At 41.0% G+C, this 17,772-nt stretch overlaps 1 protein-coding gene across 6 annotated transcripts in view; it reads left to right on the forward strand.

Moving 5' to 3' along the window:
* Positions 1–2,267: 2,267 nt before the first annotated feature.
* LOC148017535 (uncharacterized) overlaps positions 2,268–17,772 on the forward strand; it is an 86,232-nt gene continuing 70,727 nt past the window's right edge. The window contains exons 1-3 of one of the 6 annotated variants that reach the window (XM_087663160.1): positions 2,268–2,616; positions 3,049–3,217; positions 3,313–3,569. In XM_087663160.1, coding sequence (XP_087519286.1) covers positions 2,359–2,616; positions 3,049–3,217; positions 3,313–3,569 — 684 coding nt within the window. In that variant the 5' untranslated portion in view covers positions 2,268–2,358. Of the gene's footprint in view, positions 2,617–3,016; positions 3,218–3,312; positions 3,570–17,772 lie in introns of all 6 variants that reach the window. The other 5 variants (XM_087663157.1, XM_087663158.1, XM_087663161.1 and 2 more) reach the window with 5 other exon arrangements.

A 17,772-nucleotide genomic window follows, 5' to 3' on the forward strand; every position in this document is an offset into this window, starting at 1 on the left:
TGTTTGGTACTACTCAGAAGCAATCTCCAAGCATTAGATCTCCTGGAGCTCCCTTCTAGACCAAAAATATGTATCAAACACTAGCTTTTCTCTACTGCTCAAACCACAAAATTGATGGTTCCGTTGGCTTCGAAAGGGACATAAAACTCTAGGGTACTTGATCAGGATTCTTCCAGATCACTCCTTCTTCTTCTCCTTATTCAAAGTGCTGTTTGCTACTTGTAAACTGCGATCGCACCCACACGATTTTGGAAGCCCTTCGTTTTGCATGAAATCTCCCAAATTGGCCTAAAAAAGCCACTTTTTTTTTTACGTGTCACTCTATTCTATTAGTTTTCTACAAGTTTTAAGGATATTTACAAGAAATAATATCCAAAATATAAAAAATAGTCTAAACTTGTCAAAAAATCCTATATTTTGGAACTAACTATACTATGGAGACTAGCACTAATGACTAAGATGCCATTGACTCTCTAGATCAATAATAAATTCGAATGATGATGCACTCCAAGGTTTTTCACACTGTATCTGCATAGTGGCATGGCAATGTGACATACCACCACATATCGTACAAAGCATTTCATGAGTTGAAAAGCTGGATTCAGCCACATTTGCCATGTTTAAACTGAAAGACGCCTATTAAAGACCCTATAGAAGTGGATCTAGCTTTAACATGTGTCTTATGGCATCTAATGCACGGATCATCCACAAAGACCATGGCATGACTATTGGGGATAGGTGACTCAACAATTAGAAAATATGTGGAGCTAGTAGTCAACATATTATGTACCCCATCTATGCTTGTTAGGAACTTGATAACCACACCACGATCGGTGAACACTTAAGGACTATAATGGTGGAGTCTGAGGAGCTCACATGTCTTCCAAACATGTGTACAACCATTGATGGCACCCACATTCGCTTGCAAAGAAAACCTAAGCAAAAACACTTCCCAGCACAAAATGTTTGTAGGCATGGGTTTCACTCATTGTTATGGTAAGGAGTGGTATGTTCTAGAAAGTTATTTTGGAATGTAGTGTGTGTTTCGCCTAGCGGGACACATGACTCCACCAACTTCAAGGGCTCAAAAATGTTTCAGCAAATGAAGTTCTGTGAGGTCATTGGTGAATCAATCATACAATCGCAAAACCACGAAATTAGGCCATACCTTCTGGGAGACTTTGCTTGTAAGCCAACTAGTTTTATTGTTGGAGGCATTTGAGTTGAAAGTAGGCCATGATCTCAGTTAAGAAAACAAGTTTGACAAGCAAATCACTAGAGGTAGAGTGAAGGTTGAAAATGCTTTTGGTATTTTGAAAAATCATTGGAGGATTCTCAAGGAGTTGAATGTGTCACTGCCATCCCCTCCAAAGGTGGTTGCTGCGTGTTGTGTTTTACACAACTACATGCAAATTAGAGGGGAGGCCAAGCCTTCTGAGCAAGAAGATCCACGCTTGGATAGAAAGACCGCATTAAGGTGGCAGGCGATGAGCAGACAGAGGGCTATAGGCCTCTATGATGAGGATGGGGTTGTATGAGGACTTTATCCAGAGTCTCTCCGAGGGAACGATTGTCTTGGTATGCGTGTCTATTTGGCATATAAATAATATTTGCATTGTAATTGCAACTTTGACAAGCACATGTGGATTGAGATAGGTCTACTCATTTTGCTGGAGGATGATTGATGAAGAGGATGTACTATCACATGTACGCACTATCAAATGTATGCACTTGTAGATTCTTGTCTTGCATGACACATATGTAGATAGGTGCATGGATGGTGACACAAATTGGAGCATGGATAAATTTTGGGTGTGGGAAGGGAGGGAGGAGGGCCGAGGAGAGTGGGAAGCTAGAGATGGGGGAGACAATTCATTTTTCTTTCTAGGATGCGTACATATTTGTGTGGTTTTTTTTTTTCATTGCACTCTTGTTGAGCGTACATAAATCGAGGGTGAGAGGGGGGGTCTTCTTGGATGACAGTGGTGAGAATGTGCTACTGTGCAAGGTTCAATTCCTTGCAAGCTCAATATTGGAGGCTTTGTTACATGTGCAATACTTTGTGTATTAGTGTAACTAATTTTTATTCGTGTGTTAGTATAGCTAATTTGTATTGATGCAACAAAATTTCAATTGTAGTCAATAGTATATTATATATTAATTGTAATGTAATAAGAACTTCCGAATTTCCCTTTCGGAGGGTGGCCGCCGCCACTCGTGTTGATTACACACCCACAAGAAAAGGGTGTAATTGAGAGGGAGAGGGGTATAAAATGCACCCAATAAAATGACGGCTTGGCACTCAGCTTATTAAGGGAACCAAATAATCGTATCGGTAAGCAGGACGCCGTAGTCGCCATGGACGATGCTAAGCAGATACTTCTCCGAACGCTCGAGCAGGCTGGGGTTGCACTACCTCCGGGCGTAGACAGCAGCGTGCAGGACGTATCCGCTTCCTCCTTGGTCTATATGTGCAGCCAGGCCCTCGCTCTCATCCGTGGCTCCTCTTTTCCCTCTTCTCTGCCAGAGTCCATGCCTGAACGATTTCGCATCTGCAGCGACCTAGCTTCTTCCGTTAAGGAGCTTGGATTTACAGGAGATCTCGGCTTTCACCAGGCAAAGTTTTTTAGTACCTTCTTTAGCTCGTGTGTGTTCTATCGAATGCCTTCGTTCTTTCCATGCAAGCGGTTGGGAGGTGAAAGAAGAACAGGATACCCGCAGCCATATAGCCCAATGCTTGCCAATGTTTTTCATTTTCGCATACGATGAACAATTGTCTCAAGATCACATGCAAATTAAGGACAAACAATCGTCTCACTATCCTGCTTTTTTTGGGGGGGGGGGGGGGGGGTGGGGGGGTTTTGGTACATAATGACAATTGTCTTAACACCTCCGCCTATCGTCTTAGATACGGCACACGATGAACAATTCTCTCACTATTACAGCACAATAAGAAAAATACCATCTTTCACAAAGTTTTCTGATATTAGGTTTTGAAGTAAAAGTGCATATGCAGGTTGATGACACTTGGTACTCGGCATCATGCAGTTCCTCTACCCTTCAGAGGAGGAAACACACAACTTACTTCGGTTTCTACTTGACAACCTTACTAATGCTTCCTCTATCAAGGGTCGCAGCAGCCAAAGAGGTTCTTTCGAGAAGGCTGCACAGGAAGATATTGTCATTTCACCAGCTGCAAGTTCCCATGTTGATTGTGGTAAGAAGACTCCTGCTTCGTTAACGTAGGCTGCTAAACCAAAAGCACGCTTGATACCTTTAGTTGTAAAGCTCAATGCAATCACTTTATTGTAGTCACTTCGCTAGGTGACAAGCTTTCTCTTGCTCGATGCCTACAAGATGTTACATATGGTGTGATTGAGGATCCCAAGCTTGTTCCAAAAGGCACTTTTGAGCTTATGCAAGACAAAGTTGTGCAAGAAGAGGCAAACGTAAGCACATCAGAACAGGGGCCAACAATGAATTCCTTGACTGCAGAAAACAATCCTCAGCAAGCAGACCTAATCATGCTTGAAGAAAAGCTCAGCGGTATTTTGCTTGACAGAACAAAGGTACTGAATTCATGTACTTTTTTCATTATGGTCCAGTCAAAAAGAAAATGCTAGAGCTTAAAATCAATTTTGATCCTCAATTTACTATTGCTAGCATGCATTATTGTTGTAAGTAGTGCTGCCTCATTATAGTCTCGGTACATGGGAGAGGCAGAACTGGCTATGTACTACAACGATACCACTAAAGGTATCCAAAGCAGTGTTGGTACTTAAGATACCAGAGAATTCACCACTAGTGGCGTGAGGTATATTGGGATTGCGGCACCATTAACTTAGTAATTGTTGCAAGAAATAACTTTCTGGCTTGATATTAAAGGTTGACCATTCAGATACAAATCTGAAATTTGTAATCTAGCATAAGGGATCCTTATTCAAGTTTTTCCTAATGGTAATATGACCATTGTCTTTTATCATTATTTCCATCATGTTTTGAAAATTAGGGATGTGCTTTGGTAGTTAACCAAAGTTCATGATTAGTTGTTTACTCTATAAATAACTCCCATACACCCACTACTTTAGGAGAAGAGATTGGGATGAAGCTCCACTCTTGTGTTTATTATTTTGAAGTCTTCTAAGTATCTTTTATTGGTGTTTTCCGGGCTTTCTACACTTCTTGAGGATGAGTGCCACCTTGGGCAGATGCAAGTCCTACCAAAGCGAGGATTTGCTGGATGCTCTCTCTTCAGGAAAAGATAGAAGCCAGTCGAAGTTTTTGAAAATGATGAATGATTAAATTTGGAGATTCTACTAAAAGTATTGACAAATTTGGAATCGCATAATTATAGTATTGTATCTCAAAATTAAAGTTTTGTATGAATTTCAATTGCCTTATCTTCTAGCCTCAAAGGTTGGGTTGATTGTAGAAGAATTTCAGTGAGTGTTCATTAGTCAAACCTATGGATTAGACCTACACAAACAATGTTAGTGTGTATCTTTTCAATTTGTCAAGTCTTAGTTGTGTGAGTTTTGTCAGAGTCATAGGAGGTCTAACTGTTTCAGCCCATTATTTCTGTCTGCATTTCTTTTTCAGCGTGTTTAGGCTGTGTTTAACACTGGTTCCAGCCATGCTGCATTCCTTTTTCAGTGGGCTGGACAGCCTCTTTAGTGGCCAGAGTCGGGGGCGGCCTGCAAGACATTTGCGCCAGCATTTTCTTTGTCAGTGGCAAGGAGGAGAGGGGTAGACAGAAATAGGTTGGGAATGTGCAATGCCTGCCGATTGATGCAGAGGTACCAGAACATGAATGTTTCCATGAGGTGCCAATGGGGGAGGTGGAGGCACCGGGACACGTAAGCCTTGTCCAAATGTTGGTTGGGGAATGGAAGAATGACCAGTCGCACCACTAGGTAAGGCCATGGAGGCAAACTGTGGTATCAACTGGAAGACACTCTTATATATTTGGGATGCGCTCCCAAAGGGATACCCAGAAAGTGGATGTGTGTTGGGGGGGGGGGGGGGGAGGAGAGGAGAGGCCGAGTCTCCATCATGGGAATGCTGCTTGGATAGGGAGGTGTCCTAAAGGCTGTGCCTAAGTGTGCGGAACCCCCCAAGGTGCTATGTGGTGGAGCATGTGATGCACAGCTAAAACGAAGGTGTAGTAGAATGTGAGGGTGGGATAGGTGGGAGCCCAAAAGGATTTGTGATGGGTATGAAAGTGGGAAATAAAGTGGGTTCATTTTCTTTCTATTTCATTTTCAGGAAGGAATTCTTTCAAAAAGACGGATTCAAATCGAGCCCAAGTTTCAAGTATTTTATTTGCCTCCTTTAAAGTTCGCCACCATTTATATACTTTGGGCCCCAAAGTTAAACTAGCCTCCAGTGCTTGGAGATGTGGAGGGGTATTTTTAAGTTTATGTAAATCTTCCCATTTTTGGAGGAAATTAAAGATTGTATCTTTATTTTTATCTTTTTCCTCCCCGTGAAACTGAGGGGGTTTCATATCCTTTAGAACTGGATTATCCCTCAACTTGTGGTGGGGTTCCTTAGGATCTCGCATAGTCACATCTAAATCTTTCCATGAAGATGGGACATCCGAGGTTTCTATCTTATTTTTATCTCTTTCTAAAAATAAAGTTAATTAGATTTTATTTCCGTGAGTGTTTGAGTTAAAAATTCCATTTGAACCCCCTGAGCCTGTACACGAGCAGTAAGATCATCAAATTGTTCTTGTGTAGCAAAAAAATTCTTCCCACTGTTCTTCTTGCATCTTTGGTTCATGGGGATCTACCATAGGGTGGTCCCCAGAACTAGAACCTTCCATTACTCCCTCTTTCCCTTTTTCTGCCATTAATACACTGGAATTGGAAAGCAAAGATAAGAAATTTGCATACAAAGTAAAGTACTTCCCTGGTTTTAATGACAGGGCAGTTGCTGCTGGATTTATTAGTAAGCCCGAAGAGTGAGGAACAAATTTTGCCTTCCCGGACTAAAACAGTGAAGCAGTTATACTGGAAATGAAGTTTCCTGACTTCAGTCGTGTATTATCTGACGTTTTTCCGTCCGTCCCACAGCAGTCGCCTCACATTTCTGGCGCCTTTCCTCACGGCCAACACAGTCGACCATCGCCTCAGTCTGCCTTACCTTTTCTTCTGTTTGCTATGTGTCACACTTACGTGACGTGGCACAACCACAAGTTACCACTTCGTATAAAAGTCTTCGACGACTGACGGATGACGGGCGACCTTAATCGACTGGCGGATGACGGGCGACTTGGCGAACGACGGGCGACCTGGCGGATGACATGTCATGTCCGTCGAACCATATGCTTTGATACCAATGTAAGACCACGCAGGCCACGACCTTGACAGGAGGCTCTCGAGAAGACGATCTAGAACAGAGAAAAAGTCATTCGATTCTAATGAGCACGAGCGATCCCTTCACCTCCCAGCCTTGCCTAGTTTATTGCTGGCCAGACCCATCGTGATCCGATTGCCAGCCGTCAAACCTTGGTGAGTCCTACTATTCTTGGACTCTCTTTGGTTCTAGGCTCCTCTAAACCCCGTTTGGGCGCCCAAGACCCCGGACGGTCATCCTCGTGCATGTTTCCCTTGATTTACCTTAATGTCACATTTAATGTCACATTAATGTCACACAACCCCTTATAATCCTGCATCAAATGGCGTGGCTAAAAGATTTAATCGCACACTTTGTGAGAGAGTCAAATGCATGCTGTCCACAACTAATCTCCCATAGCAATTTTGGGGAGAGGCTCTTAAAACTGCAGTTCATGTATACAATCGCTCTCCCAATCGTGCATTGGAAAATGGCATTCCTGAAGAGGTTTGGTCTGGCAAATCTACTTCATATAACCATTTGTGTGTCTTCGGTTGTGATGCCTTTGTGCATGTACTTGTAGAAGAGAGGACCAAACTAGACATGAGATCCATCAAGGGCATCTTCATGATATGGAGATGAGAGAGAGATGGGTTATAGAGTTTGTCTTCCTTAGGGCAGGAAGATAGTACGCAGCCGAGACGTAGTATTTAATGAGGCAAAGTTGCTGAAAAATGATACACATGGTGATCTTGACAAAAAGAAGGTCGAATTTCAGCATGAACAGCCAGCCATTTAGCAGCCATTAGTTGAAAGTTCTGTCCCTTTTGATACTGAAAATGAGCAGCAACCTATTGTGCTATAGCCATAAGATCATGGACAGCAAATAGATGCATAGGATGAAAAGAACATGCTGAAAACAGATTACAGTAGCAAGAAAATGCTAAAAATCAGCCTCTTGGTGATGGTGTGCACATTCCTCAGTATGTAGGCCCATTGCCTGATAATACAGATCATTGGGTAAGAAGGTCTACATGTGTCAGAAGGCAGCCACAAAGGTTTCAACCATCTTTGGATTGCATTTTGTTGACTGATGAGGGTGAGCCTCTAACATTTAAAGAGGCACAGTCATGTGAAAACAAGGGAAAGTGGGAGCTTGCTATGCAGGAAGAGATGAAATCTCTATATGCAAATAACACATGGGAGCTTGTACCTTTGCCCAAGGATAGGAAAGCTATTCCTAATAAATGGGTTTACAAAGTGAAATGTATTGATGGGAAGCCCAAGTACAAGGTACGGCTGATTGCTAAGGGCTATACACAGAAGGAAGGCATAGACTTCCAGGAGGTCCTTTCACCTGTCGTGAAGATGACTACGCTCCGTGTTTTGTTTGCTCTCACTGCATCCTTGGATTTGGAGTTGGATCAGATGGATGTGAAGATTGCTTTTCTTCATGGTGACTTGGATGAAGAGCTGTACATGAAGCAGCCATAAGGATTTGTTATTCCAGGAAAAGAGCATTTGGTTTGTAAGCTGAAACACATCCTATATGCGCTAAAACAAGTCCCTAGACAATGGTACAAAAAATTTGATGCCTTTATGCTCAGCCATGGATTTAAATGCAGCTATGCAAATCATTGTTTACATACTAAAAAGGCTGATGATGGAAGCCTTATTGTGCTGCTTATATATGTGGATGACATGTTGATTGCAGGACATCATAAGAGTATTTTGAATGCTCTTAAAAGGCAATTGAGTTTAGCCTTCTCCATGAAAGATTTGGGGGCAGCTGAACACATTTTGGGCATGCGCATTAAAAGAGATAGAGAGCAACGTTTGTTGTTTCTCTCACAAGACAAGTACATCAACAAAGTACTTGACAGGTGTAATATGGTTGATGCTAAGCCTCTTGGTGTGGCTTCACCGCCACATACAAAGCTTAGCAAAGTTGATTGCCCTAAGGATGATGCAGTTGCTAGTGCCATGAAGGGTATACCTTATGCATCAGCTTGTGGATCTTTGATGTATGCCATGGTTGCAACTCGCCCTGACATTGCTCATGCAGATTCATGTCTAACCTTGGCAAGCCACATTGGGAAGCAGTGAAATGTATCTTTAGATACTTGAAAGGTACACAAGAAAAGTGTGTATACTATGGAAAGGGTACACTAGAGTTGCAAGGATTTTGTGATTCGGACATGGCAAGAGATCTTGACACTAGGAAATCTACCAATGGGTATGTTTTTACTTTGGCTGGTGGGGCTATCTCTTGGTGTTCAAGATTGCAGAAAATTGTGGCAGCGAGTACTACAGAAGTTGAATATATTTCAGCCACCGAAGCTTCTAAAGAAGCTATTTGGTTTGGCCGTCTGGTCAAGGATTTTGGTCTTTTTTCACATACTCCAATGCTTAGTTGTGATAGCTAGAGTGTAGTGTGTTTGGCTAAGGATGCCATGTTCCATGCATGTACCAAACACATAGATGTTCAGTATCACTTTATTCAACAGGTCTTGGATGATGGTCTTGTCACACTGACTAAGGTTAAAACCCAAGATAACCTTGCAGATGTTCCCACTAAGTGTCTTGCAAAGGCTCAGCATGAGTATTGCATTCGTTTAGCGGGTGTTGGTTAGCTTAAAGGTACCACTTCGGGCTTTTAAGTGGGAGGTTGTTGGGTGTAAAGTCTCTTTGTCTTTGTGTAAATAGTCTTACGGGTGTGAACACACCCTTATTGTACCCCAACATATAAATACATTATTTTATTCTTTGTGTACTATCACGATCTGGTACGCCTATCTCTGTGTTCACTCTCTCGAACTCTCAGCTCTGCAGCTCGCGCCTCGCTCTAAAACTCCATTGCGCTCTCTCTCCCCTTCACTAGGTCCTATGTTAGCCATTCTTGCTCTACTCTTGTACCACCTTCCCATCCCTTCCCTTGCTATCCCTCTTCTTGAACATGATGATTTTTTAGATAAGGATGACACAAGTGACATTACTTTATCTTCACCATTGGATTCTTGACAAGAGAAGCTAGTATTTAGTGGGCTATATTTGATGTTTTTCTACTTGAATTTGCAAGAGTTAATTGAATGGCCTTATGTGAGCATATCACAACATTTGACTCATCTCCAAAAGAAACTATGGATACACGAGGGGAAGCAATTCATTGACTTTTCCCTTATGTCCTAGATGTAGTTTGCATAGATGAGACTCTTAAGTTTGGACTCTGGATGTTTTGTTATGGATGCTAAGTTAGATGTAGGACAACCATTGGATGTTGGTTCCTTGGCCTAAAAGAGACTTTTGCTCCTCCGTTCAAGAATGCAATCTTTTGAGGGACCATTGTTGTTGAGCATCAAATATACATGGAAGTGTTAACAGTCTCAACCCTCCATGGGCACTTAGGGAGCTCTGTTATGGACGGCATAGAGTGTGCCATGTTTGTCACTATCCGGTTGCTATACTCTATGACTCCATTATAAAAGGTGGAGTTGGTAGAGTTGGGAAATGCCATGTTCTTGTAAGATCTTGGAAAACTCGTGAGAGACGAACTCATATGCAAAGGCGTCATATCTATGCTTTAAGAAGTATACCCCCTTATATCTTGAAAAGTCATCTACAAAAATATAATGCACTATTAATGGCTGTAGTTGATGTTTGCTCACAAAGGTGTGGATGAATCAACCTAAGAGGCCCTTTAGCTCTATGAGTGGTCTACTGAGGAAATGGAGTGTGGTGTTGTTTCCCAAGCTGACAAGCTTTACAGATATCCTTGGATAGTTTTAGGTGTGGAAGGTTGCTCACTATTTGATGTGATAGCTTTAGAGAGTCATATCCGAGGTGCCCTAAGTGGAAATGCCAGAGACTCTCTTTATTTTTGTCAGTTCCAGAGTAGAAGGTAGGGCGTGAAACCGGTGCAACTCAGAGCTCTTGATAGTTGGTTGGGAGAGGAAATGGGTTATCATATAGAGGCCGGTGTGTTGTATCTTGCTATGAGCAATCACTAGACCAGTCTAGGCATATGGTACATCGATTATGGTTGTTGTCATGAGGACATGTATTTTTGAAACCTCACTTAACATGTGGATTAATTTTTAATCACATGGTTAAGTAAATGTTGCACATGTGAGGTGTAACTGGGGTTAGAGTAAATTTACGAGTCTAGGACCTGATGTAATCACGGGATGTCAAATGCAAAAGTTGCTATAAGTTATGCCGCACAGGTACTTGGTGGTATCTGGTGCTAGTTGTTGGCCTAGGTCATTCATTTGGCCATAAGTGTCAGTTGGTGACACTAGAGAGAAGTCGTGTTTAATGGTACCTAACGCCAATCTGATGGTTAAGAATGGCGCAGAGACACTCGGGAATGGAAGTTGCCTAGCCAATTTAATTTTTGGCGAGTTAGATTATTTTTCAGGGCATCAAAATAATTATTAGATTAATTTTCAGTATTGAAAAATTGAAAATTAATATTTAATTATGGATAATACTAGAAAAACCATTTGGGAAGGTTGCGACTTGTCAAAAATGCCCATGCAAGATTGAAAAACGTCTATAAAGGCAGGAGAGGCATTTTTTGTGTATTTAGCTTGCAAGAGAGAGGGAGGAGATGCTGTTGGTCTGATTTGCAGCCATTGGAGGACCTTTTGAGGCAGCTAGGGGCAGGAGAAGACCAATCAACAGCAGGTGACAATATCTATAGGTTGTTGAGACAGGGCAGCAGCAGTAAATGATTGATTTTTTTTAGTTTTTTGCATCTACAAGCTGTTGAGATAGGGCAGTAGCAATAAATGACAGGTTTTATTTAGTTCTTCGCAAAGAAATTTTGAATTTTCTCTCTCCTCAACATTTACTCTCATCCCCTAGCCTTTCTACAGCCTTGCTCCAAAGATTGCAGCATTGAGGTTGGATTTCTCTATTGTAAACTCTAATATGCAGCAGAAATTAGGGTTTACCAGCAGCCTCGGGAAGCATGCCAGAAATTGGAAGCTCCAAGACTTGGATTCAACAAGGCTGAAGCTGTTTTTAGCCTATTCAAGTGGAGGACTAGCAAATAACTGAATTTGGGGCATTTTCCATCTTCATCAAAGCGGGTGTAGGCCAATTGATTGCCCGAATTAAGGGGCAAATTAGATTAAAGACTTGCTGGCCTTTTTGTACAGCAAGGGGAGTTGAAATATTGAAAGGGATTGGGAGAATCCTATTGTACATCTTCTTCTTTTTCAATTAAGTTAAAGAAATACCGAAAGGGGCGCCAATTTTGGGGCCAATAGGGTGTCCAATGTCCAAGATTACATGGTAAAGTGTACTTTCTAGTTTTGTGAATTTGTTAATTGTTATAAATAGTGCTTAATTAGGTTATTAACCACTCTATCCGAGGAGGAAGGTTGGCTACATGGTTCCGTTGCCGGGATACCACTCAATCTCTTGATTTGGTGGGCCCAAGGCACTTGATTGCAAGCCAAAGCTTTGTGCTAGTGCTGATTTTTGCTGTCAGCTAAGAAATTACAGCAATATGTCTTCAGACAGTGAGATGGACTTAAGCAGTGATGATGCCTCTCAGTATGAACCTCTCAGTATGAACATTCACATGGGAATGAAGGAAATGCAATACTTGACCTTGGACAAGACTCAGACTATGGACATCAAGCTGAAAATGTTGCTGCTGGGCAAGATGCACGGCCTTTAGGGCATAAGAAGGTTGATGACCGCAAAGTGAAGAGGAATTTGATGACCAATTTAAGAATCAGATGAGGACAGCAGCAAATCTCTTTACTGAATTGGCAAAGGATCCTCAATTTACTTGATTTTTGAATGCTCCAAAGAAGGACAACAAAGGTAAGAAGAAGAAGATGTCTTCTATACCTTTAGGAACAGCAAGATGCACCAAAGATAATGCCAAACCCTTCATTTAAAGCTCCCCAAGATGCTAATGAAATAAAACAGTTGGTACCTGCGGGGCAAGGAATGCAAATGCGAGGCCATTACGGAAGTGCTAATCCAATGGATTTTGGACAGTTGGCATGGATGCTATGATGGGGCAGCCATGATATTTTGGTGGGAGCACGATTTTTCATGCTATGGTTGGACAAGGACCGCATACTGGAATGTATGGCACAAATCCCAATGGTATGCGGCAGCCAATGCATGGTGTGCAAGGCCCAATGTATTTAGGTATGGCTAGAAATATGCAAAACCCTATGTATGGCAGCATTGGCTTGATGTGTGGGGCACAAAGTAGCATGTTTGGTACTGCATCTGTACCCCTGAATGCTTATGGGGCTGAAGGAATGAATATTGGTCATGCAAATGCTCCATTTAGTGTTGGTTTTGATGTGATGCATGTGGTAACAACATTGGAGCTGTTCTTATGCTGGACGGCTGAGTTGTGGCTTATGAGAGCTGAATTCTCCATGTTGTAGAAAAGAATTTGCAGGTCTATGAGAAAGAGCTCTTGGCTGTAATTCATACACTATCTATGTGGAAACATTATTTATTGGGGGCTGATTTTACAATGCAAACAGACCATAAAATTTTGAGGTATGCAGACAAAGTTGTCAGAGAAGTATATGAGATGGGCAAATTTTCTCTCTATGTTTTGTTTTCAGATTGTACATATTGATGGTAAAAAGAATGCTGTGGCTAATGCATTGTCACGTAAGCCACAAATTTCAGCCGTTAGCATGGTTTATCACACTGAGTTGAATGCCATGAAAGAGCTATATGTTATTGATTCGGACTTTGCTAATGTTTATGATAAGTTTTGCAATGGCCAAAGGCATAAACACTTTGTGCTAAGAGATAGATTTCTAATGATGCATGGACGACTGTGTGTCACAAAGCAGTTAAGGCCTAGAGTTATCACTGAAAGTCATGCTCCTCCATATGTAGGACATAGAGGTATTGACGCCGCGGTCAAGGTAGTGGAGCATTTCTTTTATTGGCCAGCTTTGAGGCATGATGTAGAACAGTTTGTTAAAACATGCATCGTATGCCAGAAGGTAAAGCATGATAGGCAAAAGATGCTGGGTTTTTTGTAGCCCTTGCCTATTCCAGATAGGCCTTGGCAGATCATTGCAATGGACTTTATTTTTGAGCTTCCTAAGACACCTAGAGGGAATGATGGGATATGGACTATCATTGGTAGGTTTAGCAAACAAGCCCATTTCATTCCAGTGAGGAAGAAAATAAAGGTTGATTATATGGTATGATTGTTTTTGCAAAACATCTTTAAGTATTGTGATATTCGAGAGTCGATCATTAGTGATTGAGACCCTCGGATGACCAGTTTATTTTGAAAGGGCTTGTTTGAGAATATGGATATCATGTTGAAATTCTCATCATCCTTCCATTCGCAGACAGCTGGTCAGTCTAAGAAAGCAAATTCCACAGTGTTAGATCTTTTGAGATGCTATGTTTTCGACCACAAGACACAGTGGGAGCAGTATTTGCCCTTGGTTGAGCCTACAATAACAGAGTGCATAGTTCTATGGGCAAAGCTCCATTTGAGGTGGTTAAGGGTGGCAAGAAGGTACCACCTATTCTGCAAACTAAGGATAAGATCTTTGAGGCTGATTGTTATGTGGAAATCTTGGATGTAGCCTATGCAAAGATAAAATATACACTTAAGAGATTGCAAGAAAAGCAAAAGAGGGCAGCTAATCGTCGCAGACGTGCTTTGCAGTTTGTGGAGGGTGATTATGTATTGCTGTGTTTTGAAAAGGCAAGGTTGAAAAAGATGAAAGGAAGAGAAAGATTGTATCTGAAGTTGAGTATGAGATACTATGGGTCCTTCCAAGTGTTGGAGAAGATCAGCGATGTGGCATATTGGCTGAAATTTCCTCCACATTGGTGGATACACAATGCCTTTCATGTCAGTTTGTTGAGGCCTTTTCATTGTGATGTGCTAGAGGATATATCTGCTGAAATTCAGCCTGAGGTTGAGGAGTTGGATGAGATTTTGAATCTTAATACTTGAGTAGATTTTGGTATATAAGAAAAGAAAGGTCAAAGGTAAAGTTTCCAAGTGATACTTTGTGAAATTTCAAAATTATTCACCAATGGATGCCAAATGGATGAAAGAGGATGACTTGATAGACCATCCTCAATTGTTGCAACTTTACCTAGATTAGATGCCTTTCAGTTAGAGCTGACTTTAGTTCGGGCTGCATCAGTGACAGATCACTCAGAAGAAGACTATGAAGCCATGAGAAAATAGTTGGGATGGATGAGCATGAGTGATTCCTTTCATCTCCTAGCCTTGCCTAGTATATTGCTGGCCAGACCATCGTGATCCGATTGCCAGCCGTCAAACCTTGGTGAGTCCTACTATTCTTGGACTCTCTTTAGTTCTAGGCTCCCCTTAACCCCGTTCGGCCGCCCAAGAGCCCGGATGGTCATCCTCGTGCATGTTCCCCTTGATTTACCTTAATGTCACATTAAATGTCACCTTAATGTCACATTAAATGTCACTTTAATGTCACATTCAATGTTTGTGACCTTAATGTCACATTAAATATCACTTTAATGTCACATTAATGTCACATTTCCTTCCCCTTAAGAATCGGTTTCGTCCTCGAAAACGATACTTGGAAGGTCTAACTGTAAATCGGGAAACCTTTTCTTTAAAGTACTTACTCGCTCCCATATTGAGCTTTCTTCTGAACAATCTTTCCACTTAACCAAACATTCTTGATAAATAGTATTCCTTGTTCGTCTATTACGGACATTTAATATTCTTTTTGGTTCATGTGGATTAGATTGGTCATTTAATAGCTCCTCAATATCATCATTTAAGATTAGATTATCCAAATCACCCAGCTTCTTCCTTAATTTACTTACATGAAAAACTGGATGTATTTTACTACCAGTAGGTAGTTGGAGCTTGTAAGCCAATTCTCCCACCTTTTTAAGTATTATGAAAGGACCACAATACCTTGGTGAAAGCTTTGGACATTGTCCCTTTTTCATAGTTTTAGTTTGTTCAGGCACCTTAAGATAGACCAATTCTCCTTCTTCAAAGGAGATATCTCTTCGGTGAGGATCTGCATATGCTCTAGCTCGATTTTGAGCCTTTTTAATATTTTCTTGAGCAAATTTTAACATACTATTCATATCCTCCAAAAAATCTTTAGCTGCCTGAACCTTTTCCTTATGCAGTCCTACTGCAAAAGGAGCTCTGGGCCGAAACCCATACATTAACATAAATGGACTATATCCAGTGGAAGAGTGCTTGGCACTGTTATATGCAAACTCTGCTATTGGTAGATACTCTTCCCAATTAGTTTGCCTTTTACTTACATATGCCCTAAGCATATCTTCAAGAATTTGGTTAACCCTTTCAGTTTGCCCATCAGTTTGCGGGTGATCCGTTGTACTCATGCTAAGTTTAGTATCCAACTTCCTAAATACCGCACGCCAAAATTGACTATCCCGATTAGAAACTATATTTGCCGGAAGGCCATACGATCGGTATATGTTCTCTACGAACAATCTAGCGAATTCTGGTGTTTTAACATCAGTTGAAGTTGGAATGAACCTAGCCATTTTGGTTAACCTATCCACAATCACCTACACAAAGTCATGCCCCCTCTGCGTTTTGGGTAAAGCAACAATAAAGTCCATGGAGATACTCTCCCATTTTCCCGAAGAAATCTCTAGTGGATGGAGAAGTCCTCCCATTTTTAATCTTTCAGTTTTATTAACCTGGTATTTATTACATTTGACCACATAGTCAAGGATGTCCTTATTCATTCCAGGCCAATAGAACTGCCTTTTAATAAGACTATAAGTCTTATTAACTCTTGGATGTCCCGCGCTAGGGGTATCATGACACTCAAAGAGTATCTGGCGCCTTATTTCTGTATCTTTTGGGACACATACCCTACCCTTGTAGAGTAAATAAGCATTTTCAATGGTAAAATTCTTCCACTTGAATCCGGTTTGAGCAATCCCTGATGCTCCATTTCCTTGTTGAACATCATCAGATATTCCTTCCTCAGTAGAAGCATTTTCATTTGGATCCCCATTTTTTATTGCTTCCCATATGTTGGAATATGCCGGATCAACTTGGCATTTCTCTTTTAAAGCTTCAAGCAAGTTGGAAGTGAACTGAGTAAAACTTAATTCATTAATGATGGGCATTTTGCTGAGTGCATCAGCTACTATATTGTACTTTCCTTTTCTATATCTTATCTCGTAGTCGAACTCTTGGAGGAGTTTGGCCCGTCTGGCTTTACGCCCGTGTAAATCCGGTTGATCATTAAGCCACTTAATGCTTTCATGATCCGATAAAATCAAAAGTTTGGCACCGTACAGATAGTGCCTCCATTTCTTCATTGCATGTACTATTGCATAGAGCTCCCTCTCATAAACAGAATAATTCTGTTTTGCACGATCTAATTTCTTGCTTTCAAAAGCAACTGGTCGACCTTCTTGTAATAAGACCGCACCTATCGCCTTATCACTGGCATCAGCTTCAACCACAAATGGTTTATTGGGATCCACTATTAATAATATTGAAGCTGTAGCAATAGCTACCTTAAGTTTTTGAAAACTTTAATTTTGGTTTGTTCCCCAATTAAAACTTTTTCCTTTCCCTTTAAGTTGGTCAGTCATTGGAACAGCTATTTTGGCATAATCTCGAATGAATCTACGATAAAATCCAGATAAACCTAGGAAGATCTGCAGCTCTTCCAGGTTGCTTGGAGATGGCCATTCAATAATTGCCCTTACTTTTTCTGGATCCATGTTGATTCCCTGTTTCGAGATAATATGCCCCAAATATTTGACCTCTTGTGCAAAGAATTCACATTTACTTTTCTTCGCATAAAGGGAATGTGTTCTTAACAGTTGGAATACTAATTGTAAGTGTTCCAAATGTTCTTCTCTTGATTTACTAAAGATCAAGATATCTTCCAAGAAGACTACTACAAAATGTCCTAGATAGGGCCGTAAAACACTATTCATCAGCTTCATAAAGGTAGCTGGTGCATTAGTGAGGCCAAAAGGCATCACCAAAAAATCATAATGCCCGTATCTAGTACGAAATGCTGTCTTGGGAACATCTTGTGCCTTAATTCTTACTTGGTGATAACTTGATCTTAAATCTATCTTTGTGAAGAATTTTGCCCCTTGCAATTGATCAAAAAAATCTTCCATTCTGGGCATAGGAAATTTATTCTTCACCGTTATTTTATTAAGTGCTCTATAGTCAACACAAAGTCGCATAGAACCATCTTTTTTCTTTACTAATAAAATTGGTGAAGCCCAAGGTGAATTACTGGGTTGTATAAACCCTTTATCAAGGTAATCCTTAATTTGTCTTTCAACTTCATGATGGTGTGTTTCACTTAACCTATACGGTGGTTTAGAAATAGGGTGTGTATCTTTATTTATGTCAATTGGGTGATTTATATCACCCCTATCTGGTGG

The sequence above is a fragment of the Lygodium microphyllum genome, chromosome 22 (assembly GCF_053477565.2).
Source record: "Lygodium microphyllum isolate KBCC chromosome 22, Lygodium_microphyllum_v1.1.10, whole genome shotgun sequence".
NCBI lineage: Eukaryota > Viridiplantae > Streptophyta > Polypodiopsida > Schizaeales > Lygodiaceae > Lygodium > Lygodium microphyllum.